Raw genomic sequence first — 20881 nt, 5'->3', positions numbered from 1 at the left:
CTATTTCCAATAATACACTGTAATCTTTGATTGACATTGACATCATGACATCGTCTGTCACTGTCAGAACAATCGAATTCAAATTGTAGGTATATTTAAAATATTGCGTTTTTTCCAAATTAGAAATATAGTTATTCGGATTTTTCTGAGTTAATGAAATCCTTAACAATTCTCATGTTTATTATTGCAGAATATTAAAAATTTGGACTATTCACGATGACGACTATCCGACCGTTCACTTGCGAGGACATGCTCTATTTTAACACGGTGTTGGTAATAATATATTTTTTGTTTTCTCTATTGAAATTTTGTGCATATTAAAGAAATGTTGATCTTTCAGAAACCTAGACCCGTTAACCGAAACATATGGATTATCTTTCTACACTCAATATTTGGCGCACTGGCCTGAATATTTTCAAGTAGCTGAATCTCCAAGTGGAGAAATTATGGGATATAGTAAGTTCACATTCACACACATCAAATATTAGTTAGCCATGCTTGGTAGACATCCTCTGTATTATGACATTATGCCATAACTTAAATACCTTTATTGTTAAAAATCATGTCACACTACTCCAAAGACTTGAATAATTTTAATGAAATATTTTTATTTATTAAACACAAGGTCGCGTGTAAGTCTTAGGTGGTAGTTTTTCACCTACTTGACTACCAAAAAGGTCACTTTTTAAATTTGATTTTAGTATTCTTGTATAGAAGTTTATATCAATGTTTGCCTGGTTGGGTAGTTAATAAATGTACATATTCCCTACTACCTTCATCATCTTTAGCAACACATTTTCATACACTGTTGAGTATGAGTCTTCTCTTAGAATGAGGGGTTAGGCCAATAGTTCACCATGCTGACCCAATGCGGATTGGAAGACTTCATACACATAGAGAATTAAAAAAATTCTTAGGTATGCAGGTTTCCTCACCATGTTATTTCTTCACTGTTTGAGACATTTGATTTAATATCTTAGAATGCACATAACTGAAAAGTTAAATGTGAATGCCCCGGACTAGATTTGACCCGGACATGCCCCGGACATGTATTGCACCCTCTGAATCGAAGGCAGAGGTCATATCCGCTGGGCTATCTACTACCTTATATTTTTATTATTACATAAGTTGCAGATCAGTACTTATTCTTGGGTAAAGGTATTATATTAGGAGTGGGTAGTTATCAAATCACTCTGCTGATCTGACACTCTGTGGAACTGCATGGAATTGTGAGATACAAGTATTTGTGGCAGTGTATAAAAGATTTTAATTTTCTAGTTATGGGCAAGGCAGAAGGACATGGTGAGAATTGGCATGGTCATGTTACTGCACTGTCAGTTAATCCTGATTACAGAAGACTAGGAATAGCAGCAACCTTGATGAATATACTGGAAGAAGTTTCTGAAAAGTAAGCTTTATCTACACTATAAATACAAAATTTTCTTGTTTAGTTTTGACAACCTCCATGGTTCAGTGGTATGAGCGGTATATTTACAAGACAGAGGTCCTGGGGTTAATCCCTGGCTGGGCCGATTGAGGTTTTCTTAATTGGTCCAGGTCTGGCTGGTGGGAAGCTTTGGCCATGGCTAGTTACCGATTTAGCATTCCAGTACGATGTTGTGTAGTAACTGAAAAGAGTTTGGATTTCACGCTACTCTGAACAAGTTAGCCCGATTCCATCTTACATTGCATCATCACTTACCATCAGGTGAGATTGTAGTCAAGGGCTAACTTGTAAAGAATAAAAAAAAAAGTTTTATAATTTTTATATTTGTAACATATTAATCTAAATTACTTATTTTTGTTCAACAGGAAAAAGGCCTACTTTGTGGATTTATTTGTAAGAGTGAGCAATAAGGTGGCCATCAATATGTACAAGAATTTGGGATACATCGTGTATCGGACGGTCCTGGAATACTATTCGGGAGATCCAGATGAAGATGCTTATGGTAAAAATCATAGTTTATTAATTCAATTATTTTCATTACACATTATACAGGGTGTTGCAGAGTATTTCCCATAATTTCAAGGTGATGACAAGTCCACTTATAGGAGCCAAACTGCATAACTAATTTTATTTTCAACTACAAAAAAAAATTTAGTTTTTGTAATCATAGTAGTAAGACTGTCAATATTGACGAGATATTGCAAATAGCACTCTGCTCTTCACTAGTAAGCTACGTGATATTTATCACCAAATAAGTTTGGCCAGCCAAACTGATTGGCTAATTTCTACTTATTAACATATCCTTATATTATGACCTATCATAATATAAGGATGCGATCGATATAAGGGACACAATTTAAGATCTATTTAGAAAAGAAATATTTTTTACTCAAAAAATATTCATTTTATGTTCCTTATATATTTTTAATTAATTTTCCTTACACAATATAACCCTATGGGAAATACTCCTAAGCACTCTGTATAAATGTCATGCTCAAACCAGCTAAATTTTTCTATTTTTTTATTGTTGCAGATATGAGAAAAGCATGTTCAAGAGATATAAACAAAAAGTCTGTTGTGCCCTTGACACATCCAGTTAGACCTGAGGAAGTTGATTAAAATGAACTACTTAAAAAAGTCTTTTTATTTATTCTATAATATTTATTATTACAAATCATACAGTTATGATTCATCATTACTTCCAGAGTTGTCTGAATGTTCATTTTCTTTGTCTTGTTCAGAAACTGTATTTGATTCAATACTTTCTGGTAATGTTTGCTTTTTACGCCAATTCTTAGCAGCTGCTAGAAGCTTCAGATTAGGCCTGACCATTTCATCCTCAGGGAATATGTAATCAAATACCTCTTCCCATCCCTCCTCAACACCTCCCTCACTGACGATCTTCTGTCGCTTTTTAACTCTTCTAGGCATTTTAGCCATCACCTTATCAAGTTTATCTTCATCTCCAATTTCTGTTTCAAAATCTTTCCAAGCTTCTAGGAGCAGTACTCTGGATTCTTTTTCTCCAGCAGTTCTTAGACTATCATTGGCGCGTTCATATACACGCCGTGCTAATTCAACGTTAATGTTGTCAGGGTTTTCTGCATTCAATTCGAATTTGGCATACGAAAGCCAAACTTTAACATGAACTGTTCTCTCTAGTAATCGCTCATATAACTGTCTAGCTTTATCAGTTTCTCCTTGAGAAACTTCAAAATCGATATAACTTTTCCACAACAACTCTGGCATGTCGAGCCTCGGCTGACCTACTGCGACCTCGTAAATAGCTCTAGCCCTGTCAATATCCCCAAGTAAGGTCTCAAGTTCACCAAATTTAATCCACGTCACACAGTTTTCTGGTCCGTACTCTAAAAATTTTTGATACAAAATTCTACATCTATCAAATTCTCGTAATTGAATCTCCAAATCTATATATCCTCTGTATAGTTTGTCTCTTGGACACATTCCAAGAGCCATTCCCAATGTTTTTCTAGCTTGCTTCAAATTCTTGCACCTGACCTCCAGTTGTGCGAACATTAGCCAAATTTTTGAAAATGTAAATATCTTGTGTGGTATTAATTCCAGGCAAGTTTTGTAAACTTGTCTAGCTCTATCTATGTCTTCTGCTTCTAGTTCTTCATACAGTGCATAGTTGATCCACAAATAAATGTATCGCCTCCAAAACTGTTTGTCTTTTGATGGTGGCACATTTGCAATAGCCCTCTCATAGGTGTCTCTGACATCATCTACATTGGCTTCATTTTCGACAAGTCTTATATAATCAAACCAAGCATCGTAATTTGTTGGATTCTCTATTACTTCCTGTTCGTACATGTATTTTCTTTTATTTACAATGACATCTTCAATGCCTGATCTATCACCATATTTCTTTTCATGTATCGTATAGGCTTTATAAAGCTCCTTGTTCTTATCTTTAGGAATATGATCCAGTGCATATTTATAAATTACTCTTGTTCTATCATGTTCCTTCTGGTTTTCTTCAAACTTTGCAAAGGCAATGAACAATCTTTCATCAAGTTCTTCGTCTCCAAAAAACTCTACAGCTCTTTCATACACTTTTCTGGCACTGTTGATAAACCCATGGTTTTCTTCAAATCGAGCATACTTTATCCAATGTTTTACATCAGGATGGACCATGACAAACCTCTCATATATTTGTCTAGCTCTATCAAGTTCTTTATAGCGTAATTCAAAGTTTATATATGTTTGCCATGCCTGTTCATCTGGTTGCCATTCCATCCATCGCTCAAAAACCTGTAAAGTACAAGTGAAAACAAAATTTACTCAAAAGCAGGTCATTATTTAAATTCTTGTTTCATTCATGATAATTTATTGAACAACTAATGTTGGTACAAATCCCAGTACATTACAATAAAATATTAAGGAATAGAATGGTCAATGGATTTATAACAACACATAATAAAGCTTTCATATTGATGATTTTATTACTCTTGCTTTGGTGATAGAATAGATAAAACTTAAAGTAACTACAAAATTAAACATCCAAAATATTCTACCTGTCTAGCTCCTGCTACATTTTCCAACATTTCTTCCATGTAGGTGTATTTGTACCAAAATTGGGACACTCTCGGCAAGATTGTCACTGCTCTATCCCACAGATTCCTTGCATGGTTTACTTGTCTGTTTCGCATTTCCATTTCTGTATATTTCAGCCTGAAATATCATAAGTAGCTAGTTTTAACAAATGTAAATCTGTAAAGATCCTATATTTAGGAGATAAGTTTTCTAAAATCCTGTTTTTAGCACTGTTTAAAAGGAATTTATACAGATATAAATTTTGGTGATAGCACCCCTATGTTGATATCAGAAACTTAGTCAGATATTTCTATAATATATTTCTACATAGAAAACAGATATACAAATTAGCCCACCAACCCACATTGGAGCAGCATTGTGGGTCAATCTCCATATCTGATATCTCCTCATAAAAATATTAAAACTGGCTGATAGTAATGATGATAGTTTATAGATTCTTTTTATTAACATTTCTCTAATACAGGAAAATTAATACATTAACCATTAATATATATTATATATATTATGTTTATCAAATTCTAGTTTAACTTTAGAGATGAGTTTTCAAAGTTATAAGAACTATTTGAAACGTGAGTGTAAGTGAAAAAAAGTAAGACATATATTCTTAGCATGGATTCACCACGCATGCCGGGTCCAACACATGGTAGAGAGAAAAACTTTGAACAGAGCCCAGAACTTGTAACTGATGGGTTTAGAGTTGAGGATGTCATTGACAGTTAACTAACACCCTCTCTCTACTTGTGTTGTTCTCTGCATTGCTAAATTTAGTAAGATGCTAGAGCGGCTTTATAGCCCGTTTTGGTTATTGATTTGTTTTTGAAACAAAAAATAAATCTTACCACAGGGTAACATTTCTGTGGTCCACATCCAAGGCTCTCTCGTAAATAGACCGAGCCCTTTGCACTTGTTTCTGTGATTCCTCCCATTGAGCATATTTGAGCCAATTGCCTATGACCTGTTTACATAGAAAATATTTCATTATAATTTACCAACTTCAATTTAGCAGGTTTACCTCATGAAAACCAAATCTTTAGTGGTTTCTGTTTGACATAGTTGACAGATAATATGGCTGAGGTAACCTATCAGATAGAGAAATATGTTTCAGGCTGTTACTGCTAATGGATTTTACATATTTCTCTATCTGGTGAGACACTAAAAAAGCTGATGTTTTTAAATAATACCTAGACCTGCAAAAACAATATTTTCTAGCAGCCAAGAATTTGTAAGCGCACAGCCCTATAATATTCATTTATGCCATATAGGTGTTCAGCAGAAAACAGATATTAACAATTATTCTTAAACTCCAACCATTACAATTAATACTTACAAGTCTATTCTTCCGAATGTTATCTTCAAACCCTTTTCTTTTGCGATGCTGATAATCTCTTAGTTCTTCTGGGTCAGAGATCTTTTGTTTAGGCGGTGGTGGCAAAATTTCCAAATCCCTCTCCTTCGCTTCACGCAAAAGCTGTTCAGCTGTAATTTGTATCTCAGCCGGAGCTTTGTTCTTAACCTAAAATAAACAAAGGTATTGAAAATGTTTGTTTTTTGAAGTTATGGTAGTGTAAATAGGACTGAACTTGCCTTCGCCACTTTGGGCATTTTCGTAATTTTTCCATCCATTTTTGATAATGTTATATTATGTTTTAATTCAAAAACAAAATTGGATTTATGTGAATAATGATTAATATCTTGAAAATTTCTAAATTATGATAGTTAATAGCTATTTAAAAACTAAACTCTCGTCATGTATGTTTTTTGACAATTGACATTTATTTGAGAGTTGAGTTTGACATCTCTCTTAAAGAGTAATCTTTGTTTGACATTGACACACTCACACCACGGTGATGACTTCAAACCAAAGATTACAATGTATTATTGGAAATAGATAGGCAACTCTAACTTTTTTCGGAACGCTTGTGATAGCGCCATCTAGTGACTAGCTACGGTATTTTTAGTATAGTACCCATTATGTTATAAAAATAATAATGCATATTTTTTGTAAAGAAGAGATTTTTGATTTTGTAATAGTTGAAGAAACCAATTGATGAAAACAAAAAAAAAAGACAAAAAGTTTTCTATTGTTACCCCCAGGCTCGAACTCAGGATAATTAGATCGTACATTTGTTATGCACCACTAGGCCAAATAACTATATGGAACATCGATGAAATTGTTGTACGGTTACTGTCTTTCTTTAATAATCCTATTCTTTTATTTATTATATATTAATTTATTTCTCATTCTTCCTATTACGCGTCAAAATTAAAAGGATAAATAATTCTTTTTTTTTGGTTTTTTTCCATACTTACAGGGAATTTAATTTTTAATTTAATTAATTCTCTTTTTTTATTTAATTAATTCTTTAATTCTCTAAAAACATTATAATACATACACACCATAAGTAATTGAATTTACTATCCTGGAATCTTAAATCTAGGATGTAGATGGCGCTGCTTCATAAAGATTTCACATTCTTCTAAGTTGCCATGGCATGCTTCAAACAACAAGTATCGCGGTAAAATTACAAATACATCGACTGTCGTCTGAAAACTGTTTTTATCTTTGAAGTTCATTTCAAACTCAAAACTTATGGTTTTAGAATAGTAAGATAAGTATTATGACAAATTGCAATAAATTATCAAATAAAAGTTACATACACCACAGAAAAATCGATTATAAATTTATAAATTATTAAATAAAATAGTAGGGTAAAGATGGAATGATAAGGAAGTTTTTGAACGTTAGTAAATAACCATAAATAACAAAAGACAATGTCATTGCAGCAGACCAAAACAAACAGTATCGTTCAACCACAGACCACAAATGAAGCGTTCAACTATCGTTCACCTTTTACGATGTCATGGTACGCGTTTCAGTAATTCAGAAGCAGGCCAGCTTTTGAACTGCCTGGAAATTGCTCGGATATTGCACGATTACATAATATGTCATAGTAAGCCCCTGAAGGTTATATGTTGTCTATGTCTATGTTTTTTTTTTAATTTGGGTTATCTGTTTTTAATATTTCCTTTTTTTGTCAATATAACCTAAAATTATTAATAATATTAATACTTCGTCATTTAATCAATATTTGTTGATATTTATGAATTAAAGCCGCTGAGCCAAACTGTGCGGCAATTAGTAAAATGATACATAAACACTTTCTATTACTGTATAAAGGCGTTCCTAGAGGAATTAACCAATATGAAGGAGTTTTTCAAAGAACTTGTAAGTTTTTCATAGACTCGGCTCGTCATTATATGTCTTTGGAAATGTGTATGTTTTGGTTAATAGTCAAACAATAATGTGACGGCTCCGCATGCATTTATATCTCAACTCTACTTCTGTAACGGCTGGTGCTACTTAAAGAAGTAACTTTTTTCCTAAAGCATCAACTTCACTTCACTAAATAACTCTGTAGAGTCATTATTATTATTAATATTATTATTTATTTATTATATATCCTTAGTATGCTTACAGCTAAGCCAAAACGCATACAAAGTACAGACTTACAATATAACAATATAACAGATAAACAAATTACAATATAATCACTATACAATACAAACACATAAATTGCATATTTCTATAAAATTAAAATTAAAATTCACAGCTGTTTACAATATCAATAAGTCATATATTCTTTGGTATAGTGTTCTTCTTCCTTCTGGGCTGTTTCTGCACTTGGCCATGTGATTGGCCGTTGCACATGTTTCGTTCGGTGTAGGTTACGGCTGGATTCACTCCATCTAGCCGAGGTCGCCCCAGAAACTTTGCAGGCCGTCCAGGTCGCCGATAGCCTCATGGAGTGTCGCTGAGAAACTAATGTAGGTTGCTCATTGTTCCATTACACCTCTGCAACTGTCAGTCATATAAATGAAAGGTGTTGGTGTTTACTATAAAGTTACAGTTCTTCTCTCATAGAGAGTAACATATTCTTTGCTTTGTAAGTTTATGTATATCCTCGGCTGTAGCAGTGGTACAGAGAAGCGGGGTATAACGGTTTGTCTTGCCTAAATACCTGTAGTAGATCTTTTCTGCATATTAACAACAGCAGATAATCCAAATTTCTCTCTCCAATAAGTCCCACACGACTGAGGGTCGTGACCACCTTGGCCAGTCATCTTTCAATAAATCATATATCTTATACTAAACTAATAGTTTTTGCATGTTTTTTACACCATTCAACTACACAAAAGGTATTTTTACAGAGCTCTTTAACTAACAAACACAATTAGAACTATATAACATCAATTCTATAGAGACAGTTTTTATAACGACATTAGATTGTGGATTATATATACTTTCACAGAAAAGTAAAGTCTAGAGAGGCAGGTCCTATACAATAATTGATCTAGGTCTCTATATAAGGAGGGAAGCTAAAATAATATTAGTTGTGTTAGAAAATTAATTAAGAAGGCATTTGTATTAACGGATATCCTACATTAAATATTACAAACAACATTTGGTGTACTTGTAGTGATGTCAATATACGTACCATGACATATAATGACAAGAGTAATTCTTAGTTTAAAAAATATCTGAAGATCATTTTATTAACAAAATTAAAATTAATAAATAACTTAAAAACATCATCATCATCATCATCATCATCATCATCATCATATCAGCCGATGGACGTCCACTGCAGGACATAGGCCTTTTGCAAGGACTTCCAAACATCACGATACTGAGCCACCTGCATCCAGCGAATCCCTGCGACTCGCTTGATGTCGTCAGTCCACCTGGTTGAGGGTCAACCAACACTGCGCTTACTAGTGCGGGGTCGCCATTCCAGCACTTTGGGACCCCAACGTCTATCGGCTCTTCGAACTATGTGCCCCGCCCATTGCCACTTCAGCTTCGCAACCGAGTTTCGAATCAGAAATGAGGAGATACGCAGAAGAACCAAAGTCACCGACATAGCTCAACGAGTTACTTAAAAACATATATTAACATAATCCACAAGTGTAATTATGTTAATGATAAATAGAAGATTGATGTTTGACTTATTTGATGCTTGTTATTTGTTCCGTTAGAAAGGTTTAAAAACACGGCTCCATAGAATAGATTTTTTCAGTTTTTATGTGATTATATGTCAAGAGTCGTGTTAATAAAGTGGTGTACTAGTGAATGTGTTGAACGAGTTTCTTTCTTTCCGCCGCCCCTTACATCAGAAGCGGGGAGTGTTGAACGCTGCAGTTGACCGCAGGTAACATCCATTATTTATATTTGTAAAACAACTTAATCTTTTTTTTTTATACTTGTGACCTATTTACGTTAGAATTTCTATTAGTATTTTAACAAACAACAGAAGTGTTGTAAAGTTCTTTTCAATCAAGGGCTAACTTGTAAAGATTTGTTTTTATATTTACCCACAACTTCAAAAATAATAATATGTATTTAAAACTATTGGATGCTTAAATTAATAATTGTTATCAATAACTTCAGTATGACCTGAAAGGATACTGTATAGTATGAATTTTTTTTCTGCCCTCAAACATTTCTATTTTTAGCTATAAAAATGGAGGCACGTACAACCTCAGACCAACGCTCGCGAAGTCCTATACTCGGCAAGCCGAACCAAACTGGACCGAGAACTCAGTGCGTAAGCGAGCAAAAAGCTTCACCCATCCGGGAGCCCAGCCAGGCGTTCAGCAGGAGTCACAGCCGGCGTAGCAGCCGGCGTCTCAGCCGGCCACTTAGCCGGCACCCCAGCCGGCGTCGTAGCCGGACGCTCAGCCGGCGTCGTAGCCGGACGCTGAGCCGGCGTCCGAGCCGTCGTCGTAGCCAGGAGCCTAGCAAGAGTCACAGCCGGCGTCGCCACCGGGCGATTAGCCGACATCCCAGCCGGCGTCGTAGCCGGGCGCTCAGCCGGTCGCTCAGCCGGCGTCCCAGCCGGCATTCCAGCCGGCGTCCCAGCCGGAGTGCCAGCCGGAGTCCGAGCCGGCGCCCGAGCCGGCGCCCGACCCGGCGTCCCAGCCGGCGTCCCAGCCGGCGTCCCAGCCGGCGTCCCAGCCGGCGTCCCAGCCGGCGTCCCAGCCGGCGTCCCAGCCGGCGTCCCAGCCGGCGTCCCAGCCGGAGTTGCAGCCGACAGCCCAGCCGAAGTCGCAGTCGCTTAACCGAACGACGAAGCAACTACGAGCCAGCCAGCCAAATCGAAGAACAACAAGACGAGTCAGTTGTTGTGAATGTTAAAGAATTTATGACTTCTATGAACAATTTTAAACCAGATCACATTAAAAAGTTACATTATGATAAAAATATTATCCCTGAATTTGATCCAGCAATTAAAAGTCATACAATCGAAATTTGGTTATCCAAAGTTAATGAGTGCGCTAGTATTTATGGTTGGGAGGATAAACAAATAGCTCATTTTGCACTTCCTCGATTAATAGGTCATGCTAAAAAGTGGTATGAAGGTTTACAATCAATTAATCATACTTGGTCAGAGTGGCAGGAATATCTCAAACGTGATTTTCCTTCAGAAAGTAATTACGGTGCTCTGTTGTCAGAAATGTTGGACAAGCGTTATAAATTAGGAGATTCTTTAGACGAATATTATTATGATAAAATGGTGTTATTAACTGCTTGTGACATTTCGGAAAAAAGAGCTGTCGATTGTATTATTTACGGACTAGATGACAGCACATTGAAAGCTAGTGCTTCTTCTGCTAGGTTTAGTCGACCCGAAGATTTGTTAGGGTTTTTAAAAGATATGTGCCGGGAACATAATTACAAAACTAGTACTATAAATCCTACGCATCAAATTGACAAACCTTCAATTGTTTGTAGTAAATTTAACAAAACAGGACATAGTTTTAGGAAGTGTAAGATAGTTGTTTGTTACAATTGTAAAGAAGCTGGTCACGTTTTTAGCCAGTGCACGCAGTCAATAATTACTTGCGAAAAATGTTTAAGAAAAGGTCATAAAACTCAAGATTGCTATTCAAAAAAGGAAATTAAGCCAAATATAAAACCCAATATTGAAAAGCGTACTTTGGCTATAGGATCCAATACTAATTCAAATAATAAATTTTACAAAAAGTTTTTATAAATAATAATAATAATGAATATCTTGAGGGGTTTACAGATTTTGGGAGTGATTGTACTTTAATTCGAGAAAATATACTCGCTAAATATAATTTGATTTTAGAAAATGATGACCATCCAGTGATTAAAGGTGTAGGTGATTTAAGAATAAAGTCTCTTGGTTAAACTAGGTTCAATTTAAAAATAGATGAGATAGAAGCTTCCATTATTGCGCACGTTATTACTTCTGAACATTTGCATGTTCCTATCCTTATTGGCCAAAACTTCACAGAACTTCCACAAATAGTAGTAATAAAAACTGATCAATCATTAGAACTTATTAACCGTGAAATTCAGCCTGAATTACCAACAATCGAACATGAAACTAGTTGTTGAGTCAAATTACTTATTAGAGATGACTGTAAAGTAGATAAAACTCAGCTTATTCCATGTTATATTTCAAGCATAAAAGATGCAACGATTTGTGTACCGAGCAGTTATTGATGTTATTTGGGCTTAATATATTGGATACAGGAAGGTATGTATAAAGTTAGTGACGGTAAAGTTTCTATTGTAGTGGTCACACCTTCAACATATCTTGAATTAAAGAAAAATACAGTATTAGCTTGAGCAAAATTCAAAAAAAGTCAAATCAAATAGTGACTCTTCCAAGCCAGCTTTAGCCTATATGGATCATTTAATTATAGCTTCTAAAGATTTCGAGGTCGGAATTCATAACTTAGAGACTACTTTTAATTTATTAAAGAATGCTAATTTAACTTTGAATGTCAAGAAATGTAATTTTTTCCTGTCTAGTATTGAGTATCTGGGTTATGAAATAAGCTCCGAAGGTGTTACACCAGGTAAAGCTAAAATCAAAGCGGTTCGTTGTTTTCCTTGCCCAATAAATGTACACGAAGTAAGACAATTCATAGGTTTAACAAGTTACTTCCGTAAATTTGTTAAAGATTTTGCAATAATAGCAGAGCCGTTAACCAATTTAACAAAAAAAAATATGTATGGAGGTGGGGTGATGCAGAAAATCGAGCATTTGAAAGTTTAAAGAATCGATTAATTGGTCGACCCGTGTTAGCTTTATACAATCCCAAATATATAACCGAGTTACATACAGATACTAGTAAATTAGGTCTTGCGGGAATTATTTTCCAAAAGGATAGTGAATCTGTTCCTTTTAAGCCCGTGGCTTATTTTAGCCGAAAAACTACCCCAGATAAGCAAAAATTTCACGCTTACGACCTCGAAACTTTGGCTGTCATCGAATCTTTAAAAATATTTCGTACCTATTTGTTAGGGCTAACGTTCACAATTGTCACAGATTGTAATGCGTTAAGAGCTACTTTTATTAAGAGAGACCTTTTGCCCCGTGTTGCACGCTGGTTGTTGCAATAGAGATGATGACAGTTTTTTAAATTGTATATAAATTAAGAGTATACTAATAGTAAAGCAATTTTGTAAAAGAAACAGGGTATCTGCGATCATTACTTTCGGAGCTACAGGGATTTAAAGAGTCAGATTTGCGGCGCTGCCGCGGATCCCTGAAAAACGCCCCATACAAAATGGCTTGAACTAATGACGTCATAGGCAATGTAATGATCGTTAGATTTGTATGCGCGTTCAAATAAAATTACTAATATCTTTGTCATTTGTGCGTTTATGCTTATAGTTCATATATTAAAAAATGTCACATTTAATGTAAGGAAGCTAAAACTGTATGAATTTTCATCTAATTACGATAAAATATTTTTAATAGATTTTGAAATTTTATAATCTCATTTATTTTGCAAATATCCAGACAATCTTTGCTTCTTATGTATAAATTAGTTAACATTGACCCTATTTACCCGAATGTATCATAAAAATCAATATATTCAAACCTAGTCATCATCCCCATTACAGGAGTTCGACTGCGATGTAGTTTATAGACCAAATAATAAAATGAGACATGTGGACGCGCTTAGTAAAAATCCGAGTACACCTGCTCGAATATTATCATTGTCAACTGAAGACTGGTTATTAAGTCTTCAATTAACATATCCTAAAATATGTCATATTCGCGATGTTTTGCTAGATAATAATTGTAGTGATGTTACAGACATAAAAAAAAAATACGTTGTAAAAGATAATAAACTATTTCGAAAAGAAGGACAAGAATTAAAATAGGTGGTACCTAAGGACGCTAGGTGGCAGCTATGCCAAAAGAATCATGATGAGATAGGACATTTTTCTATAGAAAAAACCCTTTCAAAGTTAAAAAAGGATTTTTGGTTCCCTAAAATGAAGAAATTTGTCACAAAATATATTCGCTGCTGTATTCGTTGCGCTTTAAGTAAAGATGTATCCGGGAAAAAGGAAGGTTATTTACATCCCATAACTAAAATAGATATTCCTTTTCACACAGTCCATATTGACCATTTAGGACCTTTCATTAAGAGTAAAAAAGGAAATCTTTATTTATTAGTACTTGTTGATGGTTTCACAAAATTTTGCATATTAAAGCCAGTACGAAGTTTAAAGAGTAGTTTAACTATAAATGCACTTACCGATATTTTCTCCAAGTACTGGGGAAAGTACAATGGGGTTTAAATAATACGATTAATAAAGGAATAGGTAAAACACCGTCGGAGGTTTTGTTTGGTCGCTCTTTGACGGATTATAACGAAAATATGCTTGTTGAATTATTTAAAGATACTCGTAGTTAAATTCAGACTATCGACAAAATTTGATCAGAAGTAAATAAGTTTTGATAAAAATAGAAAAGATCCAAAAAATTACTCAGTAGGGGATTTAGTAATAATTAAAAAGAAAATTAATTCTAATGAAGGGAAAAGCAGGAAATTAATGCCAGTTTATTCAGGTCCGTATATAATAACAAAAATATTAGGAAATGATAGATATGAAGTATCTAGTATACCTGGTTCAAATATAGGCAAGAAGAAATATTGCAATGTATGGGCAGTTGATCAGATACAGCCATGGATTAGTACACTCATTAGCGATAGTGAAAATAGTGAATAGTAATAGAATAGAATAGAAAGTTTGAGTTACTAAAATTATTGATTGTTCAACATATGTTATTGTATGAATGAATTATTATTATATGGATTATTGTCATTATTTATCATTGTTTGTTATTTACATATTCCTTGAATTGGATTCCTTAATTATTAATTCCTTGATTTGGAATTTTATTGTTTGTTTATTAATGGATAATAATTTGAATTTTTAATGAATATAATAATTATGAGATAGATGTGCCTATTGACCGAATATGTTATCGGGCAGGGTGCAAAATAAATGTGCCTATTGACCGAATATATTATCGGGCAGGGTGCAAAATAGATGTGCCTATTGATCAAATATGTTATCGGGCAGGGTGCAAAATAGATGTGCCTATTGACCGAATATGTTATCGGGCAGGGTGCATAATAGATGTGCCTATTGACCGAATATATTATCGGGCAGGGTGCAAAATAGATGTGCCTATTGATCAAATATGTTATCGGGCAGGGTGCAAAATAGATGTGCCTATTGATCAAATATGTTATCGGGCAGGGTGCAAAATAGATGTGCCTATTGACCGAATATGTTATCGGGCAGGGTGCATAATAGATGTGCCTATTGACCGAATATATTATCGGGCAGGGTGCAAAATAGATGTGCCTATTGATCAAATATGTTATCGGGCAGGGTGCAAAATAGATGTGCCTATTGATCAAATATGTTATCGGGCAGGGTGCAAAATAGATGTGCCTATTGACCGAATATGTTATCGGGCAGGGCACAAGATAGGTGTGGCTATTGTCCAAAAACGTTCCAGGCATAGCACATAATAAGATTAATAAATTATAATAGTAGAATCTAGACCAAGTATATGTAAAAGTAAAGTAAAAGTATTTGTATTAACGGATATCCTACATTAAATATTACAAACAACATTTGGGGTACTTGTAGTGATGTCAATATACGTACCATAACGTATAATGACAAGAGTAATTCTTAGTTTCAAAAATATCCGAAGATCATTTTATTGATAAAATTAAAATTAATAAGTAACTCAAAAACGTATATTAACATAACCCACAAGTGTAATTATGTTAATATAGAACACGATAAATAGGAGATTGATGTTTGACTTATTTGATGCTTGTTATTTGTTCCGTTAGAAAGGTATAAAACGGCTTCATGAAAGAGATTTTTTCAGTTTTTACGTGATTATATGTCAAGAGTCGTGTTAATAAAGTGGTGTATTAGTGAACTTGTTGAACGAGTAGCTTTCTTCCCGCCGCCCCTTACAGTTGCTAGTGAGTAGTGACAATGCTTGTTTACTAAGCATGTGTTGACTTGTGACAAGTGTTCAATAGGGATGATGAAAGTTTTTTAAATTGTATATACATTAAGAGTATACTAATAGCAAAGCAATTTTGTAAAAGCAACAGGGTATCTGCGTATCATTACTTTCGGAGCTACAGGGATTTAAAGGGTCAGATTTGCGGCGCTGCCGCGGATCCCTGAAAAACGCTCCATACAAAATGGCACGATTTAGTGACGTCGTTGGCTCGCTGATCATTAGGTTTGTATGGGCGTTCAAACAAAATTACTAATATCTTTGTTATTCGTGCGTTTATGTTTATAGTTCATTTATTGAAAAATGTCACATTTAATGGAAGGAAGCTAAAACTGTATGAATTTTCATCTAATTACGATAAAAAAAATTAATAGATTTTGAAATTTTATAATTTTATTTATTTTGCAAATATCCAGACAATCTTTGCTTTTTATGTATAAATTAGTTAACATTGACCTTATTTACCCGAATGGATCATAAAAATCAATATATTCAAACCTAGTCATCATCCCCATTCTTTTAGTCTGGTGGTACTTGATGAGCATATCTAGTAAATAGACCTATGAGGGAGTCCATAGACCTAGTAAATATATTTTACTATTTTAAAAATAATTTGCTATTTCACAGACTTGAACATTATTACTCGTCTCATAACTACACCAAACACAAATAGTTCAGAACAGGTTGAATTTATAAAATCAGCTACAGAATCAAGCAAATCTGAGCCCAACTGGTCCAATTTTAAAAATAATGTCCTCTGTAAGCAAGGGAACCTGAATGAGAAGAATATTGATGCTGTTATGTTAAAAACAATGGTTGCAAATAAAAAATTCAATGCTGCTCTATCCTTTGCTAATCATCTGCAATTGTCTAATAAAGAGTTATCAATAGGTGCCATAAACAGCCTTTTATATCTTTATTATGAATATGCCAAAGAGTATGACCTGTCTGAGCAAGATAAAGCTTTTATTTTGAAAACATACACCCATCTATATGAGAAATACCAAGTATTGGACAATGCTACTTGCGAAAGGCTTTTGCACGCACTGTGTGCAATTAATGAATGGAGAAAATGTAAGAAAGTATTAGATGATATACAGTTAACTGGCACACCAACACATTCTGCATACAGTACATTAATAGGAACACTTTTTAAAAACAATAAGAAAGCTGAAGCTATGAAAATGATAGATATAAGTGAGAACAACAGGAGATCACTACGAGATTGTGCATATGATGAGTGGATGAAATATATTTTCAGAAAGTACAAAGATAAAAAGACTGTATTGAAATATTTGAATGAGTTGTGTACACATATATCCAAGAACAGCACTGTTGTCCCTCGAGCCACTGCAAATAAATTGAAAGAATCATTCGAGTCTCTCAATTGGAATGTTCAGTTTACAGAGATAAGAAAACAAAGGTAAACTAAATAGGTCCAATATTGTTGTTAATTTGTTATGAACTTGGTGTGAAACTAGTGGAGGATATTTCAACAAAATCATGTTACTTTTATTTTAGCCGTTTTTCCAATACAGTATTTTAGAAATTTAGAAAACACAATAGATACTTTGTATTGTAGTTATAATACCTCTAAAAATAGACAGTAGGTATATAATATATATATATTAATCTGTAAATCTTAGACTGTGTTAATCAAATATCTGATTTGTATTTTGGAAATTCCCACCACTTATATGCCTCTTAGGAGTAGTATTTCCTAATTTTTGATATTTAATAATATTAAATATTAATAAATCTATGTAGCTCCACTATTACAGTATAGCAGAATTAATATGCTCTAGGACTATTATACATACATTGTATTTTATGCATTAATAAAATAATTTTTTTCAACAGTGGCCAATGCAAGAATTGTGACTTAACATTAGATTGTCTGAGATTATCTGCAGAGGAATTCGCTACATTGCAACAGAATGTTAAGGATAAACTAATAGTTGGATCAGATTTGTTCCTTAAAACATCACCAGAGGAATTGAAAAAGTTCATGGACCTTGTTGAAAATACAGGTCCATACGACATAGTTTTGGATGCATTAAATGTTGCCTATACGGCTGGAAAAGGTGGTGCTGATGAAAGGATAAGAATCTTGACCACTGTGGTTAATCATTTTCTTCAACAAAAGAAAAAGATATTGCTTCTAGGAAGAAAACACATGTTGAATTGGAAAAGGGGAGCTTTAGTACAATTGATGAAGAAAACACAATATTTCTTTACTGAAAATATGTGAGTATTTTTTAAATAATTTATTATTGTTTTTTTCTGTGAACTAGGAACCATAAATTATTGCATATGACTGACAATATGCATACCAAGATTCGACTTGCACATACTACTAGTAGGGCTAGATGAAATCTATACCTACCTATAATAAAACTATCAAATTTTGTACATTATAGATATTTTCTAATTTTTAGTTTTAGGGCATTATATACTGGAGCTAAAAATATTATTTTTTTATTTTTTGTCTGTATTAAATCTGATTTGATTGACCGGGCATCATGCTGAAACTACCAAATGAATTAAAATGAAACTTGGTATGATTTGAGACCTTAATATGGAGAAGGTTATAGAATACTTTTAGTCGCAAAAATTGCACAAGCACAAGAGGGTGAAACAGGGGTAGAAGTTTGTATGGAAAGTCATTCATTTTTCACGTTACATTTGAAAAAATTGGTATGTGTACTACAAAAAAAATACTAAAAATAATGTCATTCAAGATTTTGCAAAATTCAGTTTCAGACCTGGAGAAATTAGGAAAATCTCAATCTGCTCAGCCGGGGGTCGCACCCAGGTCCTCCGTTTTGTAAATCCACTGCGCATACCACTGCGCCACGGAGGCCGTCAAAAAGTTAAAAAGGGGTTGAAGTTTTTCTAATATAAATTGTTCATGGTTTGAGTTATAGCTTTGTAATAGAACTATACATAACACATGCGAAAGTATAAATAGAAGGGGGTGTAATTGGAAGCTTATATCGATGATGTGGAAATCAATGTAAACTTTCAACCCCTATTTCACCCCCTTCTATTTTTATTTTAGGGTCCAAAAGTACCCTGTGTTTTGCTCCAAGGTCCCATTTACAAGTACCATTATAAAATTCATCTTGATCGGTTCAGCCATTTAGACGTGAAAAAGTATCACATAGACAGGCAGACTTACTTCTGCATTTATAATATTAGTAGATATAGATAGCAGTGTGCCTAGTGGGAGTTTTCAATATTTTCATACTATTACTATCACGTTGACGTAAGCGCAAATTTATATGAAATTGAAACAATTGTGCAGTAATGCCACTAGATTGCGCTGTTTCAATACCTTAGAAATTCGCGTTTACGTTACGTGACAGTAACAGTATCAAACTGTCACTAGGCCCTCTGTTCTATGTTTCCAGATCGCAAGACGACCCATACTTCATAACAGCGGCAATATTAAGCGGGCCACAGACGGACATAGTGTCGCGAGACTTGCTGCGCGGGCATCGCTTCCTGCTGCGGACCGACGCTCTGCGGCAACTGTTCCAGCGTTGGCAGTGGGAGCACCAGTGGATGGTCTTCCCTTCCACCAACAGATTTAGACCTATTATACAGGTGACTTGTTTGAATTCAATAACAGTTAACCCTTGACTGCGATCTCTTATGTAGGCCAATCATCATTTCCTTACTCTTATCCCACTTGATTGGGGTCGGAAAAATATGTCAATCTTTTAAATTCGTCTCTATTACTCGTCAACTCATCATCCACTCCTTTTACACACATGTCCTCTTTTGCACAATCCAACCATCTCTTCTTTGGCCTTCCTCTCCTCTTATGTCCTTCCACTTGCATATTTAACATTTTTCTAGTAATATGACTTTCCTCCCTACGATTTACATGTCCATACCAAGCTAACCTCTACTCCTCAATTTTTCTGTTACTGGTGCCACCTTCAGACTTCCTCTTATATACCTACTCATTCCTTATTTTATCTATTCTTGTCACACCACATATCCATCTCAACATACGCATTTCGTTCACATGCATTTGTTACTATCCGTCCCTTTCACCGCCCAACATACTGATTCATACAGCATGACAGGTCTTACAACCGTTTTGTGTATTTTATCCTTAAGTCTAAGAGGCATTCGCGGGTCATTTGTAGGCCAATATTGACCAATATTGTCGCATCGCAGCGGCAATATTAAGCGGGCCACAGACGGACATAGTGTCCGGATCGCTTCCTGCTGCATATACAGGTGATTTTTTTAAATTCACAAACATGTTGGCTCTTGACTGCAATTTTGATTTCGAGAAAGAGGTGAACCACCGAATACAACTCGGCTGGGCAGCATTCGGGAAACATCGCGATATCTTTTCGTCTGAAATTCCTCAGTGCCTGAAGACAAAAGTCTTTGTACAGTGCGTGTTGCTAGTGGTGACTTATGGTTCCAAGATTTGGTCACTAACTATGGGCCTCGTAAGTAACGTCTATCTGACTCGTGATGTGAGTGGATATGACCTCTGCGTCCAATTTCGGATTGTCTAAGTTCGAAACTTTTCAGTTGTGTGCATTTTAAGAAGTTAAATCTGCATACCTGAGAATTTTCTCAAATCTCACGTATGTGAAGTCTGCCAATCCGCATTGGGCCAGCGTGGTGGACTTCTGACCCACTCATTCTGAGAGGAAACTCGTGCTCAGAAGAGAGCGAACGTTGATAATGATGAAGTAACGTCTAATTCTATTTAATTCAAAATGCTATATTGTTTTCCAGGAGCCCCTAAAGTTCACTCCAATCGCTCAACAGCACACAAATGGCTGGCATCTTCCGTACGAAGCTGAAAATACATCGCTAGAATATGTGAACGACGGTGTACCCGACGTCAGCAGTTGGCTGTGTATTACTCAAAAGATTAATAATAATTAACTAATTAATTAATTACCAATACAATTTTGTTTTATAA

The 20881-nt window shown here is 34.8% G+C and overlaps 3 protein-coding genes across 7 annotated transcripts; 2 read left to right on the top strand and 1 right to left on the bottom strand.

The window, feature by feature from the left end:
• Nucleotides 1–41: 41 nt before the first annotated feature.
• Nucleotides 42–2623, top strand: LOC112054208 (N-alpha-acetyltransferase 20). Of its 2 annotated transcripts, none has more exons than XM_024093904.2 (6): nucleotides 42–85; nucleotides 191–269; nucleotides 341–456; nucleotides 1279–1408; nucleotides 1813–1949; nucleotides 2481–2623. In XM_024093904.2, exons 2-6 carry the CDS (start codon nucleotides 217–219, stop codon nucleotides 2564–2566), a joined length of 522 nt encoding a protein of 173 aa, XP_023949672.1. In that variant the 5' UTR covers nucleotides 42–85; nucleotides 191–216; the 3' UTR covers nucleotides 2567–2623. The 2 variants fall into 2 exon arrangements, with proteins under 2 accessions (XP_023949672.1, XP_023949673.1); XM_024093905.2 differs by having other exon boundaries at nucleotides 48–89.
• On the bottom strand, nucleotides 2577–6268 carry LOC112054207 (protein crooked neck). The gene is made up of 5 exons (XM_024093903.2): nucleotides 6110–6268; nucleotides 5853–6038; nucleotides 5365–5480; nucleotides 4486–4642; nucleotides 2577–4222 (listed from the first exon to the last, which is right to left on the bottom strand). The coding sequence occupies exons 1-5, from the start codon at nucleotides 6146–6148 to the stop codon at nucleotides 2630–2632; spliced, it is 2091 nt and encodes a 696-aa protein (XP_023949671.2). The 5' UTR covers nucleotides 6149–6268; the 3' UTR covers nucleotides 2577–2629.
• Nucleotides 6269–7487: 1219 nt separating this feature from the next.
• Nucleotides 7488–20874, top strand: LOC112054206 (mitochondrial ribonuclease P catalytic subunit). 4 transcript variants are annotated; one of them, XM_052886129.1, is made up of 6 exons: nucleotides 7551–7751; nucleotides 15778–15877; nucleotides 16549–17344; nucleotides 17782–18168; nucleotides 19335–19530; nucleotides 20692–20874. In XM_052886129.1, the coding sequence occupies exons 1-6, from the start codon at nucleotides 7728–7730 to the stop codon at nucleotides 20842–20844; spliced, it is 1656 nt and encodes a 551-aa protein (XP_052742089.1). In that variant the 5' UTR covers nucleotides 7551–7727; the 3' UTR covers nucleotides 20845–20874. The 4 variants fall into 4 exon arrangements, with proteins under 4 accessions (XP_023949669.2, XP_023949668.2, XP_052742089.1 ...); XM_024093900.2 differs by lacking the exon at nucleotides 15778–15877 and having other exon boundaries at nucleotides 7526–7751; XM_052886130.1 differs by lacking the exon at nucleotides 7551–7751 and having other exon boundaries at nucleotides 15789–16146.
• Nucleotides 20875–20881: the final 7 nt, after the last annotated feature.

Source organism: Bicyclus anynana, chromosome 16, assembly GCF_947172395.1.
Source record: "Bicyclus anynana chromosome 16, ilBicAnyn1.1, whole genome shotgun sequence".
Classification (NCBI taxonomy): Eukaryota; Metazoa; Arthropoda; class Insecta; order Lepidoptera; family Nymphalidae; genus Bicyclus; species Bicyclus anynana.
Note: the sequence above shows the minus strand (reverse complement) of the source record. Positions and strands in the feature narration are given on the sequence as shown.